Genomic DNA, 19967 nt, shown 5'->3' with positions numbered 1-19967 from the left:
GCAGTGTAGTATAATGGCTAAGGTTAGTTAGTCTTGTAACCTAAAGGTCGCAGGTTCGATTCCCCAGTAGGACACTGCCGTTGTCCCCTTGAGCAAGGTACTTAACCTGCATTGCTCCAGTACATATCCAGCTGTATAACTGGACACAATGTAAGTCGCTCTGGATAAGAGCGTCTGCTAAATGCTTTTAATGTAATGTAATGGTCATTTAATTGTTCCTGGTCAGGACTACAAACAGGAATTAATCATTTGAAAACTGGACATTAACGGTTCAAACTCTGGCATCTGGTAACCCCGCCTTATTTGGGTGTGGCACAGTTAGCCACACGCTAGAGGGGCCTTTTCTCCTCCTGACCCACCTTAACCACAGCAGGTCAGCTGACTGGAGCCAGAGGTGTCTCCGCAGGGCTGGCTGGCATTGCGTTTGTGAACACAAGATGGCTGGCTGTGAAAACAGACTGGATTCTTCCCCAAACATCTCACTGTGGGGATCGATAGGAAGGCAATCCAATCTCTGTACAGGAGGGAAGACAAATTGAAATAAATTGGAACACACGAAAGATGCTGTCTAAATTGATTGGTTGAATGTCTTTTGAATGGGAAGAAAATACAATCACAGTGAGTACCACAAGAATTGGTGTTAGAAAGAACTGCATGTACATACACAAGTTTATAGATGGAACAAAAATAACTACATAGCCAGCTTATCCATTTTTCTGAATATTTTAGAGATAGATATAGACGTTGTAGAGCAGTACACGGCCAAGCCACAAGACTGGGCAGCAACAGACATGGTGCGTCTTCATTTAGGCTAATCGTTCCTCAGACAGTAGCCTCAAACATGCGCTGAATGTCTGTGACTGACTGAGTGAGTGACCGAGCGAGCGATGAAGTTACACCATTGGTCGGCCGAGTTATGAAGTTACACCATTGGTTGGTCGGAGAGGTCCAGCCATGTACTAGGTTTTGACCGGGTCTTGTTTTTTGTTTTGAGGCAGGACAGGATGCGGTAGGCACTGCTGTGAACTTCTGTGAATGTTCGAGCAACTTCAGCGGCGGGTTCGCTCCAAGGCCGTAGGACACCGCTCACATGACAAGGCTGGCGGGGAAAAACATGGCTTTGCTGGGTCGTCTCTCCAGCACACAGTTAAAGGAGAAATACGAGCTGGTGATGTTTGTGAACTCTCTGATGTCAGCATGATTATAAAGCAGATAAATGAATGATTTCGGGGTTTTGCATTTGGTGACATGTAAGAATGATTTTTCTCTAGTCTGACAGCATGAAAACGCACACACACGTATACTTATGTATATATAACTATATACTTTTAAACCACAGAATATCTGTTTCTTTTCACATGTCCTGTCATTGAAATAAGCAAGAAACGGGGGTACGGATGGGGTGTTTAAAAGTAACAGAAGCGTGTCTCAGGTTTGCCGCCGGTGTGGAACAGCGAAGCGCGCTGCGGTTAGATTGATCTGGGGGCCCCCGGTGTGGAAGGGGAGGGGCCCCCAGAACGCGGCGGCCCCTCCTGCATTCCAGCGGGCCGGCCCCTGTTGACTTAGCGGACTGAGCGCGAGCAGGAGGCCGGAGCCAATCACGGACCGGCCCTCTCCGAATTCCAAGGGGGGAGGCTAGCGGAGGTCTGTGTCATGTTTGCAGTTTGACGGCATCGGAGAGTTCTGGGGGATGGGGGAGTTTTGGGGGGGTTGGTGGGGGGTAAAGCAGGGGAGTTTAATTCTCTCTGGTTTCCGGTAAATTCACCTGGGGGGGGGGGGGGGAGTGTGGCGTAGGGGAGATTTTGTGCAATGAGGGGGAGGTAAGAACGAAAATGAGCCAAATGGAAAAGCTGCTTATCGACCCAGTAAAATCACTCCAGACCCACAAATTTGATTAATGAATTTCCTGGGAACGGCGGAGGAGGACAATGACTAATTTAAGGGACGTTTCCCTTCCAGCTTGTGTTGCGAAAGATTCCTCCTCTCCCGTGCTCCGGTCCTGGGCCCTGCCAGTGGTCCACTGGGTGCTGTGGAGAAGTTACCCTCTTTCCCCCATAATTATAGAGAGTTCTGGTTTTTGGGGGAGGGGGGAAAGAGGGGGAGGGGGGAGGTTCTCTGGCTACTGTACTGTGTTGGGGTGATTTATCAGCGCTCTCTCTCTCTCCCTGTTTCTCTGGAGCTGTGCGATCCTCCATCTGGAGACCAGATTCCCAGGCCCTGTGCATCTGCTGTGGCTCCTCACAGACCAGAGCACACACTCTGCTCCTGCTTCCCATTCTCTCTCACACACACATACACACACACACTCACACGTACAAAAACACACATATGCTTCCACGCACACTCACACACACTCACACACATACACGCATATAGGCTCACACACACACATACACACACACACACACACGCACAAGCTGCCACACACACACACACATAAACACACACACACTCACACATACGCATACACACATATAGGCTCCCACACACACATACACACACATATACGCATACACACATATAGGCTAACACACACACACACACACACTCACACACACACACACACACATAAACACACACACACTCACACACGCATACACACATATAGGCTCCCACACACATATACGCATACACACATATAGGCTAACACACACACACACACACAAATGCAGACACACACACACACACATAGGCTCCCACACACACTCACACACACACATACATGCATATAGGCTCACACACATACACACATGCTCACATACACACACACACACACACACACCCGCACACATGTATGTGGACACAAATGTGTAAGCATACATACACACGAGAATGCACACTGCCCCCTCTGTACAGAACTCAATGAGCTATTCATGACTTCATGGGGGAGAAATTTCCTGCTGGATTCTTGATTTCCTCTCCCAAATTTCCAATCAGCACTTTCTGTTTTCTGAATTGTACAGGGCCAAAGAGTTCTTCTGAAATATGCATTTAGTCAGGAGGGATCATTAGCCAAAGAATTTTCTTTTTATGTTTATTCTGTCAAGACGATAAGCTTGGACTGGGGAAAACTTCGCCAGAGAATTTTTATGGGTCTGTTTATGCTACGTATGAAACTGCTCAGGTTGGGGCATTTTCTAATTTTCATTATTGTCTTCAGAACTAACACATTGTTAATAATACAATGTTATAAACTGGTATAATAATAATAATAATAATAACTATTATTATTATTATTATGGCTCCGCCTGCCAACACTCAGAATGTGCTGTCTTGCGTTCACCGATCATCGTGTAGGTAGCTGACATCAATTTGTTTTTTCATGGATCCTGGGACGGTTCCCCTAAAACGTGCTCGCGCGGGGCCTGTGCGCACGTGCACGCCTCCTGCTGTGTGCGTTCGCGGCTAGCGTGTGAGCGCTAACGCAGAGCGGCAGATTGAACTAGAGTCCCGGAGCAGTGGGAGCGTTACTGCAGCCTGAGGCTGAGAGTCCCAGCCCATTGCTTTACATTACCGCCGCTTAGCAGACGCTATTTTATCCAAAGCACAGTTTTGTTTGTTATAGCATCTATTATACAGCTGGATATTTTACCGATGCAATTCAGGTCAAGTACCTTGCTGTGCAAGGGCAGTGTCCAACCTGGGAATCAAACCTGCAACCATTGGGTCACACGGACCAGTTCTCTAACTGCTGTACCACACTGCCACCCAGGAGAGGCAGCCCGGGGAGAGGGCGGCGGGCACCCGACGAGCCGAGGGGCTCTTGTAGCGTTACTCCCAGCATCCTCTGGGACCGACTGTTTATGCCCAAGTGGGGCTCTCTTCAGCAATTCAAAAAGGAGACAGGTTTGTGTGTTTTTTTTTCTGTCTTTGAAGTGGGGAAGGGTGCTGCCCTTCACTGAGACCGTAAAGTTAAAGGGCCCTTGAGCGTGAGACACTGCTGGAGACTGTGCTGAAAGAAACCGAGATGGGAGGAGCCTGGGTTTGCTGGTGGGAGCAGAGCCTCAGACACTATTGGCGTTTGTGTTGTGACATGTAGCAGACCCGCCCACTGGGACCCTTAACACTTCCTATATTGTGTTCTCCTCTGATAGGGTGACCAGTGAGATCCATCACAAACACGCAGTGCTGTGCAGTAGATATTCTGACAGGTAGACTGAACATGCATGCTGACTACTGCCGTTACAAGCAGTATATGGGCCAGAACTGGTGTTGTGTTGTGAAATGGACTTATTAATTAGAAACAGTTGGACTGACAAATTAAATGACTATATTAGGCTGATAGTCAGTGCTACAAACCTGAATGGAAGTGCTCTCATTGGTCACAGACTGTATTCATTCTGTTACCCTTGTGTGCTGAAATTGGACTTGTCACCATGACGATCGGGGCTGCACCATCACTCTGATCCTGTAAGGGCTAACAGAAACCCACCTATCAGAGTAGAGGATGGGTGGCGTTCAGCGCGGTGCTTTCCTGGTCCTCTTTCCTGCGTTCGGATTGGCCGGGTTGTGAATGAGCTCCACTCCTCACTAATACCTGCCCAGACAGCCAGCCAGGTGTCACACCTGGGGGAGCCGTGAGAGCGGAGCAGGTGTTTACCTGGGGAGGGAGCACCTGGCCGAAAAGGGGGGGGGGGGTGTCTGTCCCCTCCGCAGTTTCAGAGCGAGGGCTCTGGAGAGGTGCGTTTTCCGCAGGCTTGTTGTCTAAAGTGGTTCCTGGTGACACGGAGGGTCAGCAGTTTTTACAAAGCAGTGTTCTCCATTAGAGGGATAGTTAGTTACCTGCGGGGCTTTTTTTTAGGAACACGGAATGGGACACAAGGTGAAATGGCACGTCCGTGCCACGCCACACCCCTCAGACCAGCGGTCCTTAAACAGGTCACTGGCTCATTTGCATAACAGCGCTACTCAGCTGCTAGATCAGTCGCTCATTGCGTTTGCATTGCATGCTGGTCTATCCCGGAGGCAGGCTGAATGCTGTTCAGTGCAGACCTTTATGCTGCCAGGGTGCTCTCCAGTGTTACTGTGCCAGGCACAACTCCCTTTGCCCCACTGATGGTTTTTAGTGGGGCAATGTCAGTAGGATCAATAGTTTGGGATACCCTGTGACCTGGAAGTGAAAGGTCAGCTTGTGGGACTTCCTGTTGTGGTGCTTGTTGCTCCGTGACAGAGGCTCGAGCGCTGAAGTGCTTCCTGTGGCTGAACTTGGCTCATTTGCCATAGAGGCGCTGGGAACTGACGCTGTTTGCAGTGGGGAAACCCAAAGATCAGGACTTTAGCCAAGGACAGTGACATCACGCACATCTTTATGACGTCTGGTCATGCAACAGCTCTGACTAATGGGATTGCAGCGGTGTGTGTGTGTGTGTGTGCGTGCGCGCGCGTGTGTATGTGTGTGTGTGTTTGGTGTGGCGGATAGAGGAACTGACCACATTTGCAGGTATAAATGGTTTTTAAATTGATATTTACTCTGGTTTCTATAGCTACCATGCTTGAGCCAGAGCATTGCCCATGTGGTGTGGAACATTTGGAGTTTGTGCGTGTGCGCACACGTGTGTGTGTGTGCGCGTGTGTGTGTGTGTGTATATGTATGCGTGTGTGTGTGTGCGTGTGTGTGCGTGCGTGCGTGCGTGCGTGCGTGCGTGCGTGCGTGTGTGTGTGTGTGTGTATATGTATGCGTGTGTGTGTGCGTGTGTGTGCGTGCGTGCGTGCGAGTGTGTGTGTGTGTGTGTATGAGTGTGTCTGAGGCTGACAGCAGGCCCACATGGCTGGTTAATGATTGGCTGAGCGTTGGGGTGTGTAAATAGCTGGGCTCACTGTAGTGGCAGCAGGGAAGTCACACATTAACACATCCGTGTCGGAAAACCTTCCGCACGTGTTCGACCGCACGGCGGGAGGAACGCCGCGGAGGCACCTGGCTCCTGCCGTCGCCGCCGGCGACCGGTGAGTTTACGGTAAACGCGTGGCCCTTATTTTTCTGAGGTCGAACGTTCCTGTAAATATTTTTCACCTTCTTCAAAACAGGTTGGTCAGAACATTGTGAATGTGGTCAAAACACGGTTGTCCTTTCTCTGGTCTGTCCGTGCAAGTGTAACATGGGGTCGTGTATTACTGAAGGCAGCGATGGTCCCAGGAGCGTGGATGTTCAGACATTTTAAAATATTACTCTTGAGGGACTGAAGATGGGATGGAGAAATTTTAACGATGAGAACAGGCCATTGAGTCCATATAGACCCCTGTCATTTTAGTACTGGCACTTCACCAGGGAAGAGCGAGTCTCGCTCTCTTTCTCTCTTCGTTAAGCTGACACGTTAGCATTTTATAATCCTTATGGGTCATTTGTTGTTGTGTAACCTGGGAAGTCCAACGATGGATTTACGTTTCCCGATTATGATGTCACTGATGATGTCACAAGTGACACAGTGAAGGACTGAAAAATTCCGAAGGGATGCCTATGCTCTCTTACATTTAGCATTTAGCAGACACTCTTATCCACAGCGACTTGCACAACTCTCTCTTACACCACACTTCACTTATTACTCGGTAAAACACTTTGCTTAAAAACAGTTTGAGTTGGCAGAGCTTCCCCACACCATGTCACTGCAGAGGGACTCTCCTGAGAGACTATATGCCTGCAGTCTGCCCCTGCACCCGCTGCCCAGGAAGCACTGAAGTGTTGTGCTCTGATGTAATGCCTGCACAGCTCAGCTGGTGGACTGCAGAGTGAAAACTAGCTGAGGCTGGCAGGACAGGTGTGAAGGACGCACACACAGTGCCCTCTCACAGATTTGACTGAGAGAATGAGAAATAGCGAATGGCGATTGTTGGAAAGGAGTTTTAATTACCCCTCCAGCCAAGCGTAATGTTGAAGTAGATTTGTGTAATGTGTGTAGCTGCAGTCATTTTTGTTGAATATAATACTTGGTTACTACAAAACAAAAACAAAAAAATTTGGTATCTGAAATTCAGTGAGTTGTCTGGCACATTTCAGTTCTTGGTATGGACCAAGGAGGCAATTATGTGTTGTGATGACAGTATTGTATGGAAGCAGTGGACCCCAAAACAATGTTTTGATTAAAATCACTGTTTGTCTACATTCAAGGCAAGATCGTTGGTTGAGATTGCGCTTGTGTTGTGGCTCTAGGCAGCCCTCTGCTGGACAAAACGGAGAATGCATAGCCACAAACAGGAGAGGTGGGAAAAAAACTGGCTGAAAGACACACACTGTTCTTTCTGTTGCAGTTAGGCTACATCCCAGGCGTTTAGTGGACTCTCACATCCAGAGTTTATACAGGGAACATTCTTTACTCACAGTGTACACAGCTTACTGAAGCAGTGCAGGTTAAGTGCGCTCGCTCAGGGGTGCAACAGCAGTGCCCCACCCTGGCAGTCAAGCCTGCAAGCCCAGTCCCTTAACCACTGTACATCACTCCTGCAGTCCTGTTAACCTGTAGACATCCTGATGCTGTCCAATCATCTCACAGCTTTTCCAGATGGGAATAAAATTGGCAAAAAACAAACAGTTTCACACATGAATTAGAGGGTTTGCTGAAGGTATAATTTAACTTTGGTCAGATAAACCGATAATCACTTTGTCTTTACCCTTTGATTAGCAGCGTGCTACATATTGTTTGGGTCCTGCTTGTTTCAGCATTTTCTGTGTTTTTTAGAGCATGACATTTTTTTTCACTGTTTCACCCTCCAACTGACTAACTGGAGCCACCTTGGGGCTGAAACACATATTATATACACACACACATACGCTCACACACACACACACACTCAGACACACACACACTCAGACGTGCACGTACGCTCAGCGAACAACGCAGTGTGAAATGTCCTGAATGCCAGTACAGCGTGTGATGTTGAGCTGTGCTGCACAGTCCACACTGTTGCTCAGAGCCGGGGGGGAGTTCACACGCAGAGTACAGTGTCCGGGTGAAATGCATGATGGGTGTGGTGTGTCGGTATGGAGTGCGTCACTGCGTGTCGTACCGAGGCAGGGAGAGCCCTGTCTCTCCGAACCCTCCACTGCATTCCCCGGGGGACCCCTTATTCCTACCCAGGAAGGGACTGTTCTCACGCTGGGGGCCTGCATCTCGCACCTCCCCTGACCCTAATCCCCCCCTCCCCCAAAAAAACTACCCCCGACGCCACACTCTGAACTGTGTCCTCAGGGACCGTTCCCATAAAGGGGTGGAGGGGGGGACCCCCATGGGGGGCTCTGGGAATCTGTCCAAACGGAGGGACTTGCTGGGACGGTCCCGGTGCGCTGTCCTCACGCACTGACAGCCACCGATGCCTCAGCACAGGGAGGAGAGCCGTCCTGAATGCGGCTCAGTTAAACACCCGCTCCCCCCCCCCCCCGTACCCACCCCCCTGCCCCCCCGTTTCCTCTCTTAGTGGAGCTCTCAAAATCCCGCCAATCAGCATACCCGGCGTTTTTATCCGGGCGGATCTGAGCGGGTTTCCCATCGGCCGGAAACAGAACCGTGCCTGAAAGCCCACCACGCACACACAGCACTGGAGCCGCAGGACTTCGCGCTCGGAGTGGATGCTTATCGGGGTCCTGGGTTCGGGAGGGGGCGGGTTTTTTTTTGGTTTTTGGTTTTTGGATCGGTGCCAGGCGTCCGCTTGTGAAAGAGCGTGTGGGGGCGAAGCCGCCCCTGGAAAAACACCGAACCCGCCGCTGAGCGCTGAGCTCGAAGGAGAGGAGAGAACAGGACTACGGGACCCCAACGTTTGTCTGAACGGGGGGGTGGGAGAAATGGGAGTTGTGCACGCACACGCACGTGCGTTATTACAGGAACGGCGCGGGCCGCATCGATGCACACGCGTGATGACAGGACAGGAGTCACGGCTCGCGCGTGTGCGAGCGTGTGAAAAAGCAGAAACGCGCTTATAATACACCCACGCCGCTTATGAGCGTGAGCCCTGAGTTACTGCGCCGAACGCAAGCCCTCATTATCAGAGAGAGAGAGAGAGAGAGAGCGAGGGGGTGACTTTACTGAATACAGCTGTACAGGACGGAGGAGGGGGGGGAGGGAGTTTGAAAATACCCAGAGTACAGAGAGAGAGAGAGAGAGACTGGGAGAAAGAGAGAGAGGGGTGAGAGGGAATAAGAGGATCTGATTGAGGGGGTAAGAGAGGGAGAGAGGGAGTTAGAGAGCGAGGGGAGAGAGAGGGGGAGAGAGTAAGAGAGAGAGGGGGAGAGAGAAAAAGGCAGAGATGAGAGGCGGTGAGAGAATGTGATTGAGACGGTAAGAGAGGGACAGAGGAAGAGAGCGAGCGAGTGTAAGTGACAGGGGGGTAAGAGAAACAGAGAAACAGAGTGAGTGAGCGGGGAGGACAGAGAGAAGGAGAAAGTGAGTGACGGGCCGAAAGAGAGGGCAACACAGAGCGAAGGCAAGTAAAAAAAGACGGAGAGAGAGAGTGGAGAGCTCTGGAGACGGAGAGAGAGAGTGGAGAGTGGAGCGCTCTGGAGACTGAGAGAGAGAGTGGAGCGCTCTGGAGACTGAGAGAGAGAGTGGAGAGCTCTGGAGACTGAGAGAGAGAGTGGAGAGCTCTGGAGACTGAGAGAGAGAGTGGAGAGCTCTGGAGACTGAGAGAGAGAGTGGAGAGCTCTGGAGACTGAGAGAGAGAGTGGAGAGCTCTGGAGACTGAGAGAGAGAGTGGAGAGCTCTGGAGACTGAGAGAGAGAGTGGAGAGCTCTGGAGACTGAGAGAGAGAGTGGAGAGCTCTGGAGACTGAGAGAGAGAGTGGAGAGCTCTGGAGACGGAGAGGCTGGCCGAGGTTCGGTGGACACTCGTGGCTGTGTGGCGCTGGGCTGCTGGAGGCTGCGGGAGCCTGCTTCGCGCGCTTCATGTGGACACGCGGAAGCACCGATGCCTGGAGGTACCGTAACCCCCACCAAATCTCTCTCTCGACAGGCGACCTGCACACACCGCTGCTCCTCGGGCTGGTCACGGTTCTGTCTCTTAACAGGCGACCGTACAGACCGCTGCTCCTCGGGCTGGTCACGGTTCTGTATCTTAACAGGCGACCGTACAGACCGCTGCTCCTCAGGCTGGTCACGGTTCTGTTGCTGCTTCAGAAAGATCCGATCGAGCCGGATAAAGTGAGACTTGCTTTCATGTCACCGGGCCCAGACACCGAAAAATTAAGAAAACATTGTGTGATGTTCGCTGTCTTTGATCCCCTGCTTTTACCTCCCACCTGTAGAAATGGGGAATTATTGGAGCGTGTACCTGGCAGCTATCCCAGGGTGCATCTTACTGTTTTCACAGGTGCTGCTGACGTTTCGCTGGCCTCTGTTAGTATCACACGCTGGCTTGTGCGTCTTTTTTTACGCAGGAGAAATAGCACGTCCTCCACAGACAGCGGCGTGAGCCGGCTTAGAACTCCGGGATTTAGCTGTTACCGTGGTGCGGCGGGTGCCACGGAGACGGTTCGACGGGCTAACCAAATCAGAAAAAGGAAGTGGCTTTTTAGCCTCCAAAAGCTGAAGTTTTCATGTGTGTTTTTTTTTTTTTTAAACCCACGCCCCCTCACCCCTCCACACAAAAAAAAATAAAGCAAATCCTTTAGACACAAGCCCCCGAGATGGATGTGAAAGTAGTTTAGCATGTGTGGGAAAGTGGCCCCGTTCCAGCGTCTGGAAGTGTTTATCCTGCGCGCCGCGGCCGGCCCGCTGCTGCTCCATGAATCTGGCAGAGAGCTCCGCTGATTGATTTCAGTTCTGCTTCGGAATTCCTGGCCTTGGGATGGAGGTGATTTGGTCCCCGAAGATTCCCGGGATGCTCTCTCACCCCTGCCTTTTTTTTGGGAGGGGGGGGAGGGGGGAGGGTTTAGCTTCAGGGGGTCAGGATGAAGCCCCCTTTTTCTTGGTATCCCAAAGGAGGGATGGGTGGGGTGGGTGGGTGGTTGATGGGGGGGGGGGGGGTGTTAGTGCCGGGGCTAAACTCTAAGGCTCCCACATGTGTCTCTACTGGGAGGCGGAGGGAAAGAGTTAACGGCCTCGCATGATTGGATGCTCAGTAATAGAGGCGTGGCTAAATCGGGAATGTGCATGCCGGCTGCTCCCATAAGACCTCACGCATGGGACCCGCATCACTCCCCAAAACCCATCCCCACCCCACCCCCCTCCCCCCCAGCCTCCTGCTAACCCTGCTCCCGGGTGGCCTCCCCAGATCCGGACAGTATGTGGCTGAAAAACGTGTTTTCCGGAAGCTTCCGGGAGCGCGGCGGCGGGGTTGGTTAGGCCGAGCCGAAGCTCTGAGGTCAGACGTGCCGGAGGAGTCGTGCCCCACCCCTGCTGTGCCCGGTCGGCTCGCTCGGCTAACTGCCGTAAATCTTCTCACGGAGTTATCTTTCCAGCGCTGAGGCTCAAACGCGAGGGACGCAGAGTTTGTTTTGAGGCGCTGCGTACGGGGACAGTGACAGTTATTTATCTGACGTGACACACGAGGGCCGTTTCGAAAAGCCACCAATAGGACTGGTGCGTTAGTAGCAGCCCGGAGTTTATGGTTCTGGACCTGGAGTGCCGTCTCCTTCTCAAAACAAGTGAAGTGATTTTCCATTGGCCGCGTTCTCCAAGTATTTATGACATCACAGTGTTCTTCCATTTCTCTGGGAGAAGAGAATGCCAGAACAGCATGCTGCTCAAGCTATCATACTGAGCTGTTTTCATGGAGTGCATTTTATGCATTAATTGCATTGGCCATTCTCACTGTAAGTCCGTTTAGGTTAGAAATGCCTTCATGTACTACAATGGATTTGCATTGTGGAATTTAGGCATAATCCATTGTTACTTTGTGTGTGTGTTGTGTGTGTGCGTGTACATGCATGCAAGTGTGTGTGTGTGTGTGTGTGTGTGTGTAGGTCTGTGTGTGTGTGTGTGCGTGAGTGTGTATGCTTGTATGTGTGTGTATGCATGTTTGTGTGTGTGTGTGTGTGTGTGTAGCTGTGTGAATGTGTGTGTTTGCGTGTATGTGTGTGCGTGTGTGTGCGTGTGTATGTCTGCGTGTGTGTGTGTATGTGTGTGTGTAGCTGTGTGAGTGTGCGCGTGTGTGTGTGCAAATAATGGGGGGTGTGGTGGGGGCAGTAATGCCAGCCCCCGTCGCTACAGGGTGCAGTGAGTGAGTCTGTGTGTGTGTGTGTGTGTGTATATGGGTGTGTGTGTGTGTGTGTCTGCGTGTGTGTGTGAATAAAGGGGGTGGGGGCAGTAATACCACCCCGGGGCTGCAGGGGGCAGTGTCTGAGCCTGTGGGTGGGAGCCGGCGGTTGTATGGCGGTAGGCGTCGCCCTCGGAGATGAAAGCCTCCCGCTCCCCGGGCGTCCCTCGGAGGTGAGCGAGCGTTGCCACAGCTGCGGCGGGCGCGTTTGAGGTCCGCGCGGGACGGCGGGACGGCGGCGGGATGGCGGGGAGAGAATAGGGCCCACTCCTGACCCAGCGGGGTCCGCCCTCACAGCGACAGCTTTCGGCTTAAGCCCTCTCCTTATTTACCCCCAGAGCCAATATGCCCTCGCTGCGCCGCCCCAGCCCACTTTGATGTCAGGAGCGGACTTCATTTTTATTTGGGGAAAGGGGGGGCGGGGGGCGGGGGGGGGGGGGCGGGGGGTGGGGGTTAAGCAAGCCACCCAATCGTCCGCCCTTCACAGACATCTCAGACAGGCAGCGTTCAGAACGGATGTGGCTAAAAATGGTCCGTGTAAAAATCAGTGCCCTTCTTTTCGCGGACTCCTTCACACTTTCCTTGTGGTAAATTCTCCTTGGCTAGTGTGCTTAGCTTTTCGCTGTTGTGTGTTTTGTCGCCCGATGAAGGGGCTTGTGCAAAATGAGCGGCGTTGAAAGGGTGAACGGGTTCGATTCCTCGAGATGCTACTGTCTGTACCGCGATCCCATCGTTATGTGTGACCCTCTGCGCTTTACCCCCTTATTTTGGATGAATATGAACGCAAGAAATGCACAAGGAGGGCAGACTGCCTATTGTTCTTTGAAAACATTGAGCTATGCTATTATAAGTGGAGAGGGATGAGGGGAGAGAGTAAGAGAGAATCAGAGTCAGAGAGAGAGAGAGAGAATAACTCAAAATAAGACAGAAAGAAAGGCTGTATAAGGCAAGTATATTCTTATAAAAGTGAAAGGGAGAGAGAGAGAGGTTGCTTTTTGACAGAGTGATATTTTAAGCAGACAGAGGAGAGAGGGCACGTGTTTGGCACAGCTGATGCAGGTGCACGCTCACAGGTCTAAAGAGAGCCAGTTCTTCCAGAGCCAGAGAGAGGAGCCCAACTAACCCTAACCCAACTCTGTTCCTCTTCCGTCCCTGGCGATGGCCCTTGTGGTCACCGGGGGGGGGGGGGGCGGTGGTCACCCCCAGGGAGACTAAAGAACCCCCCAGCTCGCACCGTGCGTCGGATGCCTGATGTTTCAGCTCTTTATTTTGGGAGACTGTGTGTTCCCGTGTCCTAGCAACGCTGCCCCAGCCGATGCCAGCTGCATTCTGGCGCGGACACCGTGTTACCCGTAGGTTTTTGGACCGGGTCCCTCGCGAAGTTTACCCCAGGCCAGCCCGAGGAGGATCGGGGGAAAGCGGGCACCGGATGTTTCCGCTGACCGACTCTCGTCCCGCCCTTTTCCTCCTCGGGTCGAAGCGTTTGGAGACGTTCGCGTCCGAGCCGTATCCATGGTTACGCGCGTCCGCGCCGTCGCCACGGAGTCCCTCCGGTGCGTTGCCGTGCGTGCGCCCGCGCGCCTACGCGCATTTCCCCGAAATCCGCGCACCTCCCGCCCTCCCGCTCCCTCCGGTGGCACGCAGCCTGTTGTCATGCATTGTGGGTAAGAATGCGGCCTGGCTGGGACCGGAGGACGTGTGTCGGCGGGATTAGCGAGCGGCACCTCTGGTTAGCTTGATTGCGGCGCATTGTCCCGTCGACGCCGCCCGCCGGGGGCCCGCGTTAATTAAAACCCCCGTCCCAAAAAAAGCAGGGGAGCGGCGCTGTTCCCACGGCACGGGGAGAAAGGCTCGGGGGCCACTCCCGTATTAATTAATGTTTGGCCCCGCCAGGAGCCTATCCCGTGCTTTTCATCGCGAGCGCCGCGAAAAACCCAAAAGCTTTTTAGTGCGCTGCCCCGACGCTGCCCGACCACTCACACCGCCGAGAGGTCCGACCGTCACCGAGCCTGTACTCATTTGGAAAGGTTTATGAACACCATTGTTTAGTTTTTTTTTTGTTTAAAAACTGGTTTTATTGCTTTTTTCCTGTTTATGGAGCACCTCTGAGAGGCGACGCACAGACCGGGGTGAGTGGAGAAGGGTTCGCCTGTTTCGGGGGTGAGACATCAGACGTGCGGTTTCCGCACAGGCCGGAGGGGGGGGGCGGGAACGTCACTGTCAGCCGCGCGCTCAGCTCTGGACGTCTGGTTTTGTTTTTTTTTTTGGTTTTTTTTACAGTCAGGTTGTCTTCACTGCGCTGCGGGGGGGGGGGGTTGAGCCCGCGGGGTGACGGATTTGTCTGTTCCGTTCGCGTCACGAGGAAGAAGGGGAGGAAGAAGAAGCCGTTTGCGGTAAAACATAACCCCCCCCCACCACCACCACCACTACCAGTGTTTGTGAGACAGTCAGTTGAAATGAGCCGCTGGGTCCCTGGTTCATTCCAGGTGTTTACGATGCGGCCATTTTAGGTGAAGACCGTGAAGAGTCTGTACCACTACTCAGAAATAACATTGGGGTGCGGGGGAGGGGGGGCAGGTTTCAGTTCTTTTTTCTCAGGTACACTGCAGTGTTGTCTCGGCTGATTCGTTCTCTGTGCTGTATGACGGACAGGGAGCAGGCACTGGTGGGGGTCGGGGGTGGCAGTTGGGGGGGGGGGGGGGGGGAAGGGGGTGTTCAGTTTCCGAGCCGTTTCCTGTAAATTGCGGGCGAATGGTCCGCGCATGTCGGAGTCCGGTAATTCTCTCTCTTCTTCTTCGTCTTGCTGTTATTTTACGGAAGGTCTGGCGCTTTTAGAGCAGATTTTGTTAAGTGGTTCATAAAGGCTCCTGACGTCAGTCTGCGTCGGGGCCCTGGTAACGCAACACCTCGGCATGCGCTCGGTCGGGCCGTGGAGACGCTTAACGCAGCGGCGGTGGGAAAAGAGCGTTAAGGAGTCACATCCCGTATCTGGAATAACACTCGCCAGCCAGGCTGGGGATTTTTGTGGCTGATTTTTACGACTGCCGTCGCGCGCGCTGGATCGAATTAGGAGTATACCGTAAATCGGAACGCTTTTCTTTTCTTTTTACCGTAACCTCGCTATATGGTTGCCACGAGCGCTCCTGGTGTGTCATCCTTTCGTTATTATTCGTCCCGGGGATTCATGAATTTGGCTTAGGTGGGGGGTGCGGGGGGGGAGCCCACGCTACAGTGACCCCTGAAGGTCGACCTTATTCCCTGCTCTTTCCTCCTGAAACACAAAGCTGGATGTTTTATAATGCAATTATTTCCACGTTGCTTTTGAAGATGGGAACAATATTTTTTTTGTTCACCGTCGAGCCAAACGTACCGATGTTTTAAGCTGCCGTAAGAATACGAAGGCAGTCAGGCAACAACGGTAATAAGCAGCAAAACAGGACAACATTCTTTTAAAAAAATGTCTGGAAGAGTCAGTTGGTGTCTGGGGTAATGATGCGTTTGTGGCTTTTCTTTCTCTTCCTTCTCAAATGAAAATCCCCAGAATGACTGATAACACAGACACTCTTCAGGTGTCTGCGCTTTGTTCTTGGGGGGCAGTTTCTGAATCTTACAGTCTTCTGTTATCTTGACGGCGGCCTCAGCTGTCATCACTGGTGACGACTGTCTCACACGCAGACATGCACACACACAGACACACATACACACACACACACGCACACACACACACACACACTCATCTCACTCTCACACACACACACACACCCCCACACACACACACATCTCACTCTCACACACACACACACACACGCTCACCACACTACACAGCATGCACGCCACACAACACACGCACACACGCACACCACACTCTCCACACACAGACACGCACACACACACACCTCACACCACACACACACACACGCGCACACACACACACACACACCACCACACACACACACACCACACCACTAGCACACACAGCACACACACACACACACACACACACAACACACGCACAAGCTAAAAGGCAAGGCTGACAGACCAGACACACACACGTCACACGCACACATTTCACCACACTCCCCGCACACGCACTCGCGCACCACACACATCGCCCCTAAACCACCACACACACACACACACACACACACACACCACACACACACACACCACACACACACACGACACACACACACACAGATGTAAGAAAGCAGAGCTCATCAGACTCAGGAGTCTGGATGACACAGTGTGCTTGATCTGCACTGTGTCCGTTCCTTACTGCTCTGCATGTTCCACTCTGTAGCTGCGTAGCTGCAACAACATCTGCCCCCCCTAAACTCACACACACACACACACACACACACACACACACTACCCCCAGACCCCCCTACCCTCAGCCTTCCTCTCCCCTGGCTCGTGTGTTACCCTGTTTCACGGAGTTATGAAACTCCTCTCGTTCCCGAAGTCAGCTCCCTGACAGAAATGACGTTAAGCCCAGTCTCAGGTCCCTGACTGCTCGTCAGACACAGCGAGGAGTAGTGAGGAGAATGTGGCGCTCTTCATTAAGGGGGGGGGGAGTTTAATCAGGTCTTACGAAAGAGGAGTGATGAGGAGATGAGCTTTCCCCCGTGCGGGAGGGACAGTACCCCCTGCTGTACTCTGCCAAAAAAAAAAGAGGAGAAAAGTGTGCAGGGAGGTGTGGTAGCTGGCTGGGGGTGTGGTTAGGGGGGGGCAGGGTAGGTCTGGCTGAGAGAGAGCGGTTGGGGGGAGAGGGAGGAGGGCGGATTTAGGGGGCTGAGATGGGGGTGGGTGAGTGGGTGGGTTGGTTGCGGGGGGGGGGGGGGTAGGGATGTGGTGGAGCAGGCGTCCGCTCCTCCTCGCAGTCGGCTGGAGCTCTCGGAGCTGCGGGGATCGAGATGCTCTGACGCTCGGAGAGATCGCGGTGCGGAGGTGTGCGTCAACATGAGCGCGCGATGAAGATCTCCAGTGAGTACGGCTTCTTTTTCCCACAGCGGAGGGGAAAGAAAGGAGTTAAACAGAGCATTTTTCTTTTTTTTAAACGTGTGATTCACATCTCTCTGCTTCTTTAATTGAAGGAAGATGTGTGAAAAATGCCCTGGCTTGGCTTAATGGCTGGATGACAGTGCTGTGTCTAATTTCTCAGGTAATTACAGTTTAAGTGTTTAAGTTTTTTGGATTACAGTGCCTGCTGAGTTAGTCCCGGTTGTTTTTGTTGTGCAGGACTTGTGTTTCAGTTGACGCAGGTTCACGCACTCTATTAATCTACCAGCTGCCAAAATAGAATTACTCTCGCTACTGCGATCTTGAATGCAATTTGAATAGTTTGTCGGTTCAAACCCAGCTTTATCTTCTGTTTCACTTTCAAGGAGAAGGGTTCTCAGTCTTAAGACTGCTTTGTTGTGAGAAACCTTACGTGTTGTTTCTCTTCGTTCTGAATGGTAAAGTGATCGGTTTCGCCAGGTGTGGATCCATGCGCTTCCAGCACAGATGTATGAGCTGTATGATGTGTGAGGACCCTTCTGTGTGCCTGTCAGTGCGCGTGAAGCGCATTTCTTGGCGCCGCTTCAGATCCCGCTAAGAGAGAGTAAGGAGGAACGTGCCAGCCCGGACGTGCCGTCGATCCACCCCCCCCCCCGGCGCGAAACCGTGAGCGAGTGCCGGAATGCGAGCGGGGCACGGCCGCGCCTGGCGGCGTCTCGAACCGGGGACCGCGCGTGCCCCCCGGCCCGCCTTCACCTTCGCCCGGAATGTTCTTCCCGTTGCGTAACGAAAGCCTGCTGTACGCATTACATAAGGAGGAGCCCCCCCCACCGCCGCTCTCCCCACCCTCCCTCCCCCGCTGCCAGTGTTTGGCTCACGCGCGCGTTTGGAACACGCCGTCGCCGGTGTTCCGGGCCCATTGTGATGCGTTCGCGCCGTGTTTCCCTCCTCCTTTTGTGGAGGTGCAACCTTACACTGTACACAGTTTGAGGGTTTATTCCGGGGCGCTCGACGCCGCCCCCCCCCCCCCCGCCGCTGGCAGGGCGCCAGGCCCCCTAGCCTTTCATCCCCGAGGTTCCCAAGGAGGGAGAGAGAAGCGTAGCGTAGCGTAGCGTACACGGAGCTCGCGTGTAGTGTTACAGACTGTGGAACGCGGTGGGATTCCCAGCTCAGGTGTCGCTGCTGCTCACGCAGGCCTGCCTGCTGCTCCCTCAGGCTGGCGGGAGACCGCCGGGGCGCCTGCTGAGCGCTCGAACGGAACAGTACCACCCCGGCCGTTCCCCTGGAAGCTTTGGGACCCGTCCGGAAAGGACCTTCTCCTTACCTGCCGGTGACCCGTGTGAAACCGTCTGCTGAAACTGTCTGCTGTGCCGCCTTCTTCTACATCTAGAGGTTTCTTATTTTTCACATGTAGACTCAGCTCATGTAGGGCTTGGGGGGGGGGGGGGGCGTGGTGGGGATGTTTTGATTTTGTTTTTGTTTTGGAAGGCGAACTTCAGTGAAAGTTGTTACCTGAGGAAACTCGGTCTTGCTAATTGTTGATTCAGCTGGTGGGCACAGAGGCCAGGGTTACAGTCCTTATCGAACCCGTGTTGTGCAGTTGTTCCCGTGACCTTGAGATGCACTTTTGTACGTCACTTTGGATAAAAGCGTCTGCTAAATAAATGTAATGTAATGTAATGATTCACAGGGCTGGCGTGTGAGTGGTGTCATACAACAGGGGTGGAGGGCAGGTCGAATTACTGTGAAAGGTTACGGCTGTCATCGTTACGCTGATGTATGACGATCCAGGTGGGACGTCCCAATACGTGCCCGAGCGTGGGACGAACACAAAGCCTGCCCCGGTGCATGATGGGAGGCCTGGTCCGGCTCCCGTCCGTTATGAAGAAGCGGCGGAAGCTTTGTTTTGGACACTGCCGTGGGGCTTGGGGGTGGAGACTGAACCCTTTTGTTCCCCGCCGGTCCGAGATATTTAAACTTGAGCCCCCCCGCCTCCCTCCCTCCCAGGATCGCACGCACTCCAGGTGTGAGGGAGAGGACCGCGAGCAAACGTCCCGGCTACAGCGTACCCTTGGCGCTTTTTTGGGGATCTTCACGAAGGTCTAAACACGAAAAATGAAACAGGCGTAATAATCCTGTGAGTGTGTGCTGCTGTGTCCCTCCTTCCCTTCCGTGGGCTCAGGTGAGGATCATTTCCACTTTTTCACAAAGGAGTGAATCACACTTCTGAACTGAATATAACTAGAAATGCGTGGCGGTACATTTGGAATTGTGACAAAATATTCTTTTTTTTACACATTTATCCATGTATGCATATAATAACTACCAATGATTAATGATTATTGGTAGAAATGGAATGATGCGATATTTGTGGATACAGTCAGAAATAATTGATATATGTATGATCAGTAATTGATACTAAACTATTTGATTTAATCAGTGGAAAACTGTATTTCTTGCAGCTTATTGCTGCTCGAAAACATCTGATTATAAACTGAATGAAGAATACTTACGTTCTCGGAAATGAGTTCCTGAAGAACACTTACTGTATAACACAGGTGCTGCCTTTCTGCATTTCGCTCGCTACAGGAAGTCGATTTTCTCTTTTCAGCCGGTGTCAAAGTTCATTGACACGATGACGCAGATGTACCTTTCCTTAGAGCGAGTGTGCTCTCATATTTGTGTTGTCATTGTTCTAGGTGATTGGTTTGCCTGTCTCCCGCCTACCAGAGGCCAGTGTTTTTCCACTGAAGGAGCCCATGTCCTCCTGGCTGGAGCTCCTCTGGCGCTGTG

The 19967-nt window shown here is 52.5% G+C and overlaps 1 protein-coding gene across 6 annotated transcripts in view; it reads left to right on the top strand.

Annotated features, from left to right (window-relative positions):
* The window catches only part of stard13b (StAR related lipid transfer domain containing 13b), a 96230-nt gene that overhangs the window by 56180 nt on the left and 20083 nt on the right, over positions 1–19967 (top strand). Inside the window, exons 1-2 of one of the 6 annotated variants that reach the window (XM_064302286.1) lie at positions 9189–9435; positions 9755–9897. The exons of 3 other annotated variants lie outside the window; for them this stretch is intronic. In XM_064302286.1, coding sequence (XP_064158356.1) covers positions 9888–9897 — 10 coding nt within the window. In that variant the 5' untranslated portion in view covers positions 9189–9435; positions 9755–9887. Of the gene's footprint in view, positions 1–9188; positions 9436–9754; positions 9898–17066; positions 17160–18680; positions 19357–19967 lie in introns of those variants that run through there. 2 more of the 6 variants (XM_064302285.1, XM_064302287.1) reach the window with 2 other exon arrangements.

The sequence above is a fragment of the Anguilla rostrata genome, chromosome 12, assembly GCF_018555375.3.
Source record: "Anguilla rostrata isolate EN2019 chromosome 12, ASM1855537v3, whole genome shotgun sequence".
NCBI lineage: Eukaryota > Metazoa > Chordata > Actinopteri > Anguilliformes > Anguillidae > Anguilla > Anguilla rostrata.
The sequence above is the reverse complement of the archived record's forward strand: the minus strand, read 5'-3'. Positions and strand labels throughout refer to the sequence as shown.